Here is a 12,059-nt window from a genome sequence, read left to right on the forward strand (position 1 = left end):
CCTCATTAGTGTTTGTTACTTGTTTTCTTGTGGTTCAGAACTACTCAAATTCCCTTCCTCATTTTCTTTTCATGACATATTTAACTTTCTGTTGTATAAAGTGGAAGAATTACACCAGGTTGGTGGTTAGAGTAGTGAAGATTATAATGGTACAAATCTGTTATGAAGATGATTGTTGGCTAAGTTCTACCTTGAGAGATTCAATAAAAAGAGAAGATTCTTAATCTTGAGAACAGATCAATACACATAATCATAATATTTTCACATATAGGTTGGTTTTAAGACTCGTTCAATAAAACGAGTAATCCAATATACAGATTTGTGAAGCTTTTCTGAGTAGCAGCTACTCTCTACAAGGAAAAAATGTCCAGGATCAAATTACTTGTTACTCAGATTACATCTGAGTGAGCTAACAATGGAACAAAGAATTAAGCTTCCACAGTGGCTCTCCTCTGCATTAGATAGCAGAAAGTCAACATCTGTTTCATTTCATTTTCTTCTTTATATCTCAAGTATCTAAGTGTTTCCTCCTTTTTACCCCAATGAGCAATCCACCTAAAATGCCAAATATCCCACAATATGATACAAGTATGAACTGTTTGGAGGAGGAAAGGAGGTAGGAGCAGAGGCATAAAATTGTAGCCAATAAGCTAATTTTCTGCAAAAGGTCCTTTTGAAAAATACAGGATATTTAGATTTCTAACAGAAGAGGGTGTTCTTTCCTTATCTTCAGTTTTCATGAACAATATTCACAGAGCAGATCATGAACATTTTGTTGGGAATAGTTGGTATTAGGGTTTTCTTGGTTTTTTTCCAGGACACATTTCCCATACTAATTCAGCATGGCTGGTTGTGACCTTTTTATCCCTAGTCATTTGAAACTAGGAATAGCAATTCTTTTCAAGAACTGTGTTTCGTGCTTATGATGAAATTGGAACAATTTTTGGAATTTGGTGTAATTAGGTTTTATTTCTTGCCAATAAATATGCATGATGTATATCATGTGACAATTCATTGTAGAAGTTCATTTACTCTGAGTAAAATGAGCCCATCATTGGGCTGCCACCAAGCACAGCTTTTCTACTTTTGGTTTATAGTCTGAAAAAAATAATCCATTTGGTTTTAGACAGAGGACATACTGTACAGAAAAAAAATACACCTTATTTTAAGGCAAGGGGGTTGAATTCCCTTTTCGTAATTAGTCATTGAACTTAGTTGCCCAGAAATAACATGTCTCGCATGTTTTTTTTAATGCAAAGGAAGAATTTTGGCAAAATTTAATTTTAGTGGAGGAACTGAAGGCAATGGATATTTGTGAAGAAATTTAATTAATAGCTTATATATCTTCAGATTGAAAAGCAAGCTTAAATGATAAAAATGAAAGAATATTATTGCTCTGAGGACTCAAATTACCTTTTTTTTTAAAATATTTTTATTTATTTCTAGGAGAGAGAGAGAGAGGGACAGCGTGAGCAGGGGAGGGTCAGAGAGAGAGGGAGAAACAGACTCTGAAATAGGCTCCAGGCTCTAAGCTGGAAGTCAGCACAGAGCCCGACGCGGGGCTCGAACCCACGAACCGCGAGATCATGACCTAAGCGAAAGCCGGACGCTTAACTGACTAAGCCACCCAGGCACCCCTCAAATTATCTTTTTTTAAAAATATTTATTCATTTTCGAGAAAGAGGGACAGCGTGAGCAGGGGAGGGTCAGAGAGAGAGGGAGATACAGACTCTGAAATAGGCTCCAGGCTCTCAGCTGGTAGTCAGCACAGAGCCCGACGCGGGGCTCGAGCCCACGAACCGCGAGATCATGACCTAAGCAAAAGACGGAAGCTCAACTGACTAAGCCACCCAGGCGCCCCTCAAATTTTCTAAAGCATAGATCATTGCAGTAAGACCCTGCTGCTGGCCTATGTTAATATTATTTTTGTTAGTACTGGACTGACTGACCACTAGTTACAGTTTCACCTTGTGCATGTAAAATCACCTTTACATATGAATGAGTCACTTTCTCAAAAGATGTTCATGAGACTTATTCCTAAGTTCAAAGTGACTAAGAGAAGATAATTAGAACTCTTAAATGTTAAGAGGAGAAGCATTGGTCTTGTGAAGCATTTAAATCAAGTATATACTTCTTTTCCTTGTTGATCTCTGTTCTGTTGGACATTTTTAATAGAATTTTTAAAAAGTATTCATTACTTTTTGTTTTGAGAGAGAGACATACAGACAGAGAGACAGAGTACGAGCAGGGGAGGGGCACAGAGAGAGGGAGACACAGAATCTGAAGCAGGCTCAGGCTCTGAGCTGTCAGGACACAATCAAATGTGGGGCTTGAACTCAGGAGCCATGAAATCAGGACCTGAGCCAATGTTTGATGCTTTACTAACCGAGCCACCCAGGCGTCCCCTGTTGGACATTTAAAGCAAGACACCTATTTTAGTTTACATTTAACATCTTTTCAGGTAGATTTCCTTAATGATTTCAACAAGTATACTGGGGGAATTTCTTGAGGATTTCTAGTATCTTACCTGCATCCTGGACACTATAATATTAGGGGTAGATTCAACAGGCATGTACGTCACATCAAAACTTTGTCAACGGTATTTTTACTAGGAGTGCCATTCAACTTCCATTAAAATGTGCTGTTATAATAACTAATGTCAGTAGTTTATAATAACAATAGTTTATTTCTTGCTCACTTTATATATCCTTTTACATGTGGCTTGTCTGCTCTGTGTTTTTTCTCATTCTGGGACTCAGAACCTTAACTGAGATGTTCTGCTCCCTTTGCAGAAGGAAAAGAGCAAGATTGCTGGTGAAAATAGGCACTGGCTCTTAAATTATCTACTTAGACATGAATGTCATGTCCATTTCCATGCTTGGTCAAAGCTAGTCAAATGGCCCTGCCCCATCTTCTACTATGCAGCATCCCAGCAGGCCTGGGCAGCACCGCATCAACAAAAAAACATTAGTATTTCTGCAGCAAAATGCAATACATAAGCTGGAAATGAGTTTTTTTTTTTATTTTTATTTTTTTTTAAAAATTTTTTTTTTAATGTTTTATTTATTTCTAGGAGAGAGATAGAGACAGCATGAGCAGGGGAGGGTCAGAGAGAGAGAGGGAGTCACAGACTGAAACAGGCTCCAGGCTCTGAGCTGGCAGTCAGCACAGAGCCCGACACGGGGCTCGAACCCACGAACCGCGAGATCATGACCCAAGCGAAAGTCGGACGCTTAACCGACTAAGCCACCCAGGCGCCCCTGGAAATGAGTTTTTAGAAATATGTGGTTTACCATACCATGTTTAACCTCTAAGTTATTGAGGAAACCCTTGACTAGAATTACCATTAGGATTATAGCCATCTGAGTTCATAAAATCTTTGGCCATCTATGCAAAAGTTTTTCCATTTTAATCAATAACTTCTTCTTACCCCTTATCGTCAGTTGTATGATATAGCACCTTTTCATGATTCTTTTTTCCTTGGAGTCTTATTCCTAAAACACACAAAAATTAAGCAATGTATCAGTTCTATAGATTAATGAATACTAGGGCTGAGATGAAAATAAATGCCTCTTATTGGAGGAGGGCAGCATTTAGGTTTTTGCAATGAAGCATTAACTATGAAGTTTTGTAATATATGGGTGAAGAGGAACTCTTTTAAAAAATTTTTTAAATGTTTATTTATTTTTGAGAGAGAGAGAGAGAAAGACAGAGCGTGAGTGGGGAGGAGCAGAGAGAGAGAAACACACACACAGAATCTGAAGCAGGCTCCAGGCTCTGAGCTGTCAGCACAGATCCCGATGCAGGGCTTGAACTCATGAACTGTGAGATCATGATCTGAGCCGAAGTCAGACACTTAACAAACTGAGCCACCCATGTGCCCCTGAAAAGGAACTCTTGAATATAGATAGAATTTATAACTATTTAAGGCAATATATACATATATATATATACACACACACACATATACATACATATGTATAATTATATATATATATATTATAATTAGGTGTAGTGAACAATGAACAATTAAATTGTACTTGACAGTTTTTAATACTGCTTTTTTTGGTCTAGGAATCCAAGGCATTGTAGAGGCATATCGGGCCTGCCTTCCTCAGATAAAACTCTATGGACCAACTAATTTTTCTCCAATCATAAATCATGTGGCCAGGTTTGCTGCAGCAGCAACACAACAACAGACAGCTTCTGTAAGTACTGTAGTGCCAAGGGAACAGGCAGAATATGGGTTGGTAGTTGCCTTTGATGCTGAGATCCATAAAGATACAAAGAGCATGAAGTAATAACATAACTGTCCTTGGTTTGGGAGTAACATCTATTGTTTTAAATTAGTGATCATTAAAAGCAAGATAAAAACATAACCCTTATACTCATGCGTCTTTTCTCTATCATTTGAATTAATTTTCCTAGATGGGTTCTCCTAAAAAGAAATGGCTAACATCTACCTTTTCGAAGGTAAACTTAACAAATTAAGGCTTGAGGAAATTTACTATTTCACTTGGTAATGAAAAATTACTTACTGTCCTAAAAAGGTTTGGATTAGACAACCATTATCTGTTCGATCTTGATACCAAATCTCTCTTAGTTTCATAGTTTTTTATACCCAAAAGTAAGGCAGGGACAACTACCTCATACAACTGCTAAAAAGTGAAATAAGATAATTCATATAAAGTGCACAGCGCCTGGGGCAGAATAAACACTTAGCATGTGATTGCTCTGTTATAAAACTTACGTCCATTCTAGACTTAGATGATCCAAAAGATGGAGTCACACCGTTATGTAACATTTTACCATTCTCAAAAAATGTTTATCAGAGATGACAGTATTGAAAGATTCCTCCCTAAACCATATCCATTTTTCAAAAAGTGCACTTTAGTTTGATAAACTATTCTGCTTCTTTCATATTTGACCTTTTAGAAACAGAGTTGCCACTTAGTCTCTTGATTGATACTTTAACATATTTAATACTTATGTTACATCAAAGCCTTTATTCCTATGCTCACTAAAAGTTTAATGTCTGACATTTAGATGTCTTGCTTCTGTATGTTTATACCAACTTTATTTTGTGGTCTGTTGCATTTTTAATGAACCTGGAATTTTTGTTTAAGTAAATTTCCTTATCATTAGAGAGTCTTAGAGTATTTTATGTAGATGGTATCCTGGGTAGAGACTGGAAAGGAAAATGAGCAAGAAAGAGACTGAAAGACTCATCAAGTTGGAGGTGTTTTCTACCATTGCTTTTATTGTTTGGGAGCTCAACCTGTACTTAGGAGATATAATTTTCTTTTTTGGCAGCAATATTTTGTGCTCTTAATCATTACTGATGGTGTGATAACAGACCTTGATGAGACGAGACAAGCTATAGTTAATGCTGCCAAGCTTCCTATGTCCATCATCATTGTTGGAGTGGGAGGTGCTGACTTCAGTGCCATGGAGTTTCTGGATGGTGATGGTGGAAGTCTGCGCTCCCCATCAGGTGAAGTAGCCATCCGAGATATCGTCCAGTTTGTGCCTTTCAGACAGTTCCAGAACGTGAGTACCACTCCTCCTTATTCTTCATACACACCGAGGAGTTTGATCACAGATCGTCGCCAATCTATAACCAAGTAGTTGAGTGGGAGTCTGGGGTTAGAGGATGTGTGGATTTTTGGTTTGAAGAGTGCTGATTAGATTCCGCAGTTTGCTTCAAGTTGTATACTTGCATGCTTCTTGCAGTCTATATGGTAAATTGTTATAAATGGCGTTGCTGTGAATGTTTTAAGATCTATTTTATCTTTACCTATCTATGTAACAGCAGAAAAACTCTGTACAAGTATATGATACATTTGCCAGACTGGAAGCTGACTTGATGAAAATTTCCCTGTTTTATGCAGTTTACTCGAATGGTAACGTCTTGTAAAACTGCAGCACAGAATCACAACCAGGTTATAGACATTGATGTAGCCAAGCGTCCATCACTGCGGGACCCCTCGTGTTGCTCTGTTAGAGCCACACCCACTTCCTTTGCACCTCCACCCCACCTTAACCCCTGGGAACCACTAATCTGTTCCCCATTTCTATAATTTTGTCGTTTCAAGAATGTTATAGAAATGTTGGGATTGGCTTTTTTTCACTATGCATAATGTTCTGCATTGTTATTGCTTGTGTTGCTTTTGATTGCTGAGGAGTATTCCATGGTGAAGGTGTACTGGTGAAACAAACCCATTGAAGCACATCTTTGTTTCCAGTTTTTGTCTATTATATTCCAAGGTGCTATAAACATTCACGTACAGGTTTTTGTGTGAACATAAGTTTTTATTTCTCTGGGGTAAATACTCGGAAGTACAGTTGCTGGGTCTTATGATTATTGTATGTTTAATTATGAAAGAAACTATGCTCTTTTACATTCCCACCAGCCAGGGTGTCATCGTAGGGGGTGATTAAAAGTGGCAATGTTAGGGATCCTGGTGGTGATGAAACTTGTGTTTCTTTTTTTGTTTGTTTTCTAGAAAGAGAGAGGGCACAAGTGAACAAGGGGCAGGGAGAGAAGGAGAGAGAGAATCCTACTGTGGGGAGGGAAGGAAGAGAGAAAGAGGGAGAGGGAGGGAGAAAAGTGGGATTCATCCAAAGCGGGGCAGGAGCTCACCCCAAGCAGGGCTCGCGCTCACCAGATGTGGGACTTGAACTCACGATCCATGAGATCGTGACCTGAGCCACCCAGGTGCCAAAACCGTTGTGTGTCTTGATTGTGGTTATGGTTATACAGATCTACCCAGATGATAAAATTACATAGAATACTACAAACACACATGCAAATGAATGCCAATAAAATAAACTGGTAAAATTTGAGTAAGGTCTGTGAAATGTACCATTGCTAGTTTCCTATATTATACTATAGTTATATAACATAGTACCTTTGAAAGAAACTGGGTGAATTACTCTCTATGTTATTTTTGCAATTTCCTATGAATCTGTATTTCAAAAGAAAAAGTTAAAAAAATTAATACTAAGTAAGTGAAAGACCCATATTTAAAAGTTAAGGAACAAAAAATTATCAAATGTCAAAACGCTGGCACCAAAAAAGGACTTGATAAACGTCAGTGGGGGTAATAAAACAGTCCTAAGTAACATTAGTTACTTAGCTTATTCCATGTTTCATAGACCATTCCTCAGACAGGATACAAGCCTAGGAATTGGCAACGACTGCTTTTTACTGACTGGTGAGGAATTCCTAGCCTGTTATCAAAATGCCAGTAAAAATTTGGTTACTAATAAAGTCACTTTGATTTTTCTTTTTCATAAGGCTCCAAAAGAAGCACTTGCTCAGTGTGTCTTGGCGGAGATCCCCCAGCAGGTGGTGGGCTACTTCAACACATACAAACTCCTTCCTCCCAAGAACCCAGATAAGAAATGAAAGGAGCCATGGCCACAGGAGCAGAATTCTTTTGTGCTGTATGGATCAATGGATTCCTCTCCCACCCGGATCATGAATCTGTTATTTTACATGCTTTTCATCCCCAGCATTTAGGATGTAAACCTAGTTCTCTCCAGATTATATCTATTTAAAGCCTTCTTTTTATACTTTTTTTGGAGGAAAGTGCTAAGTTAATCTTTGCTCAGTAAATGCTGTGATTGCTAGTGACTTGCAGTGACACAATCAGGATTAGAAACTCGTGTGAGAAAAGCTGATTCGGTGGTTGTGGTTGTTTACTTTCATATGGTGAAAATGCTGTTTTTTGCATGTCTGTAGAAAGAATGGAAAATTGCTGGGATGTGATTTACAGGTTGCTGTAGTTTGTTCTAGGCAATATATGTTTTATAAACCAATGTCCATACCTGATAACAAGAACTTCTTCAATTACATGATATTGATTTGTTTGTATAACTGTATTCAGTGCTTTTCCATGGGATAAAATTATTTTCACTTTTGCCTCAAAATTGCTGCAGTTTAGACATTGCAGTTTACAAAACTATGCCTTTGTTTAGGAATTCATAAATAATACTGAATGAGAAGGGAAGGCACATACTTACTTCTTAAGATGTACAATCAACAGGTAAAAGAAATATCATGTAAGTAAGCCATTTTTATTTGCCTTTCTGGATCTTTTATTTTCATTGTGGAATACTGTTAACATGGTCAGATTTAACCTTTTCATTTACTGTATGTAACATTCAGGATTCTGTATCTTTATAGATGATAGGTTATCCTAGATTAAATTATTAGAGTATTTTAATTGGAATTTGCTAAAATTGTTAGGACTGCTTTGTCCCTGGAAGCTATAAGGACCAAACATGTAAGAGGAAATTCAGAATTTCATTTCCTTTTAACTAATGAAATGCTTTAGTTATTAAAAAAGACAATTTTTATATTTTCCTTGCTAAGATCTCATATATTGATTTGTACATTTGTACAGATTCATTTACACATTTTCTTCCTTTTTTTAGTAACATTTTTAGTCTGATTTTTAAACTCATGATCATGGTTATGTATTAATCAAAATCAAATTTTGCATTTTAATAATGTGTTATTTCCTAAGTCCAGAATGTATGTATTAAGCATAAAACCTGTTGTAACTTAAAAAAAATTTCCTACTCCTGCATTAGGATAGGGTAGACTTTACATGCTTTTTTTTTTTTTAGAGTAGAATTTTTTTTCTGATTTTTTACTCTTTAGAACATATTACTTAGCTGACATGACATTTTCAGAATAGATTCAGTAGTATTTTATTAAAGGACCTGTATGCCAAGTATTATGCATATTCATATGCTGGCCAATCATCTCTAACAATTTAATGTTAAAAATTGTGTGTTTATCAGATATCCTTAAGCGGATGCACCCAGTGCCTTGCTGACATGCCTTTCCTTCTTATTGAAACTTGCACCACAGCTCATATCTTTTGTTCTCTGAAATGCCTAAAGGAGATGAGCCATGTGGAGTTCTTCTTCAGCCATGAAGAACTTAGGCTTCTTAGAAACCACATGTTGCCAAGGTCCGGCTAAGAGGAGACTTGCGTGCTATTGTGGTTGCCTAACTTACATGAGCAGTTCCTATTTCCCACTTAGCTAGCTAGGCTCTGCATACATGCTGTTTACCTGAAGATACCTAACTAGTAGTATGTTACTCTATGGCATATCTCAGTTGAGAAGTCATTTTAGCATTAGTTAAGTGAGAAAATAACTGATAATTCTTCCAGTGGTTTGGAGCCTTTGTCGTCTCAGATGTCCTGATTGCAGTTTTCTTTGTGTGCTTGGAAACAGCATATACATATTGCTGTGGTTTTCAGGATTTTTTTTTTAAACACATTGAAGCCTTAAAAAAAGTGATATACACACATTCTCAATGTATGGTAAAACAGGTAGAATAGAGGTTCTCTAGGTCCAGAGCAGGGTCCAGAGCCCCTCTCTCTGGGCCCCCTCCTCGCTCCCCTAACCAGCTGCTGGCAGCCCTGAGTCACTAGCACTGGGCACGTGGGAGCCACTGGTTGTGAGCATTCACTGTTTCAGTAGCCAAGTAACAGTACTTCTGTTACCACTGTCAGAGTGCTTTGGTCTTCACAATTTTTTATTCTGGTTTTAACCAGAATCACCAATTTTTAAATTACTTTTTTAAAATTCATCCTTGATCAGGCTCATCAGTAGATGCTATTATTCATAAGAACTGTGATTCCAGAAAATGAGGATAATTGATCCCTTTTTTGCAGTTTTGAATAAAAGCATTTACAGTTTCTAAATTATCATTTTGTAAAATTTTTACAAAAAATTTTACCATTTCACCTCATCACATGCTGATCTAAATACTGTTTTGTATAAAAATAGTCCTTTTCCCTATTGTGCTACTATGGATCCCAGTGTCACTAGTTCTTAAAATGCATTAAAAAAACAAATTACCAAGTTGACTTTCATACCTCACATGATCAGCTGTATTACAAACACATGTTGGGGTGACAGTGCCCTGGACAGACGTAATATTTCTCACATATGCCTGTACTGAGAAAATAATATATACCAATTAGCATGGTTATGTCACCCTGTGCTTTGAATTGAAATTTTTTCAATCATAAAATTTCAAAGTCAGATCAGGGATTTACAATTATTCATTTTGGTAGTGCCTTCGGCACCCTTTCCAGAATAAATTCTAGGCCCCATTGATGTTGATGCTTTATTTGACATTTTATAAATTTCATTTTATAAATTTCCTGGAAAACCATCTTCAATACATTTCTTCTAGTGTCTTTCTGTGTGCAGTTGATAGTCATGGGAGTGACACGTAAGGAAAGCCAGAGGTTTGGTTGAGATTCCAAGAGACCATCTTGTGCTTTACTGATATTGTACTTGATAATAAGTGTCTAAGTAACTAATACATGAATTGATGTTAAATATATCTTCCATTTAAATTCCCTTTGGATAAAGTTATTTCTTGATGTGATTCAATAATAGTGCCTTGTTTTCATTTATTCTTTCCTTAAATTGTTATCAAAACCAGTAGAAAACTTAGAAATAAAGTGAATATAGTATCTTAGGTGGCCTGTATTCATGTGTTACTGCATTGAGCAGTTTGGGTATTTTTTAATTATTTTATAGGATTTATTCATTTAAATGAATAATGAATGCATTGAAGATACATTTCTGGGTGCAACGGGTAGGTTCTCAGCTTATAACTGGCTGGCCTAAAGAATATGGTGCTCACATTTATTCGGTTGTGTTAAGCGGGGCAATATACCCACCTTACTTTTTTTTTTTTAATTGCTTCTGTTACTCTGCAGTCATCAGGCAGGGCCTTGGGGATATAGTGGTGACCTAGGGGCTGCAGCTGCTGCCTTCATAGAAATAATGGACTAGGGGAGAGAGAAACATTAAATGAGTAATTACAGAAACATGAGATCAGTGTATGATGTAACGTATTGTAGCAGGAGACTTGACCCGTCCAGCTAGCAGAGAATACTTCCCTGAGGATGTGCCTTTTAAGCTAAGACTAGCTAAAGTTAGCTGGGTGAAGAGGGTTCAAAGGATTTATATGGGGTTAGGTCAACAGCAAGTTTAGACTTTTAGGAATGGAAAGAAGTTAAAGTGTGCTGGAATATAAAGTGTGGGAGGGAAAGTGGTAGGAGGGAGGAGAGATGAAATGAAGTGGTTGGTGCTGTTCACGTCCTGAGGGACCTCAAGGGCATGCAAGGGTGTTCAGGCTTACGTACTGGGCTCACAGTACTGGAATGCCGCTGAATCAACTTATGCAAACGAATGATGTGATCAGGATTATGTTTTTGAAAAACTGGAGGGCTTTAGATTTTAGGTTAGACGATGGATACCTATTCCCAATGGCTTTGCTTTCATGAGGGCCTGATGAGGAAGTCAGTGGTGGTCACCTCTGGTAGAAACTCAGCTGTTTGGTCACACACTTGCTAAGTGTTTAATTCTAGGTCAGTTTCTGAATTTTGTGCTTTTCCTGCCACAACCCTGACTCCACATCAAATCATATATTAGGCCGCTATCTTATCAATTCCATAATGGTTCAGAGGCAAGCTCGTACCTGATGGAGACACAGGACCCCAGGATTCTCAAACGTTGCTTGTAGCAAGACCATGACCTTTGTCACTTGTCACCATGCGTGGCCATATTTAGCCACATTCCCCAGAAAACTCACAACAGGTTGCCGTGTCCTTGGAGAAATTCACTCTGGCTTGGCTATGGATTCTCTCCTCCCGAAGAAGAAGTGAGACAAATATGATAAGCAGAATTTTTACTTCTTACGACAGGGAAAGGAGGGCCATGATATCTTTGGCCTTTTTTTTTTTAATGTGCATTTTCTTATTTTATTTTATTTTTAATTTTTTTTTTTTTTTTACAAATAGTTTATGGTCAAATTGGTTTCCATATAACACCCAACGCTCTTCCCCACAAGTGCCCTCCTCCATGCCCATCACCCACTCCCCCCCCCCACGCCCATGAGTCCTCAGTTTGTTCTCAGCATTCAAGAGTCTCTCATGGTTTGCCTCTCTCCCTTTCCCCCACCATTTCCGCCCTTCTTCTCCCCCTTGTTCCTCCGTCAAGTTCCTCCTAATCCT

At 37.7% G+C, this 12,059-nt stretch overlaps 1 protein-coding gene across 1 annotated transcript in view; it reads left to right on the forward strand.

Annotated features, from left to right (window-relative positions):
* CPNE3 (copine 3) overlaps positions 1 to 10,431 on the forward strand; it is a 52,391-nt gene extending 41,960 nt beyond the window's left edge. Inside the window, exons 14-16 of the mRNA XM_039223468.1 lie at positions 4,075 to 4,208; positions 5,314 to 5,550; positions 7,301 to 10,431. Coding sequence (XP_039079399.1) covers positions 4,075 to 4,208; positions 5,314 to 5,550; positions 7,301 to 7,411 — 482 coding nt within the window. The 3' untranslated portion in view covers positions 7,412 to 10,431. The remainder of the gene's footprint in view (positions 1 to 4,074; positions 4,209 to 5,313; positions 5,551 to 7,300) is intronic.
* The last annotated feature ends 1,628 nt before the right edge of the window (positions 10,432 to 12,059 follow it).

Source organism: Hyaena hyaena, unplaced genomic scaffold (genome assembly GCF_003009895.1).
Source record: "Hyaena hyaena isolate Hyena2069 unplaced genomic scaffold, ASM300989v1 scaffold_1352, whole genome shotgun sequence".
NCBI classification, from domain to species: domain Eukaryota; kingdom Metazoa; phylum Chordata; class Mammalia; order Carnivora; family Hyaenidae; genus Hyaena; species Hyaena hyaena.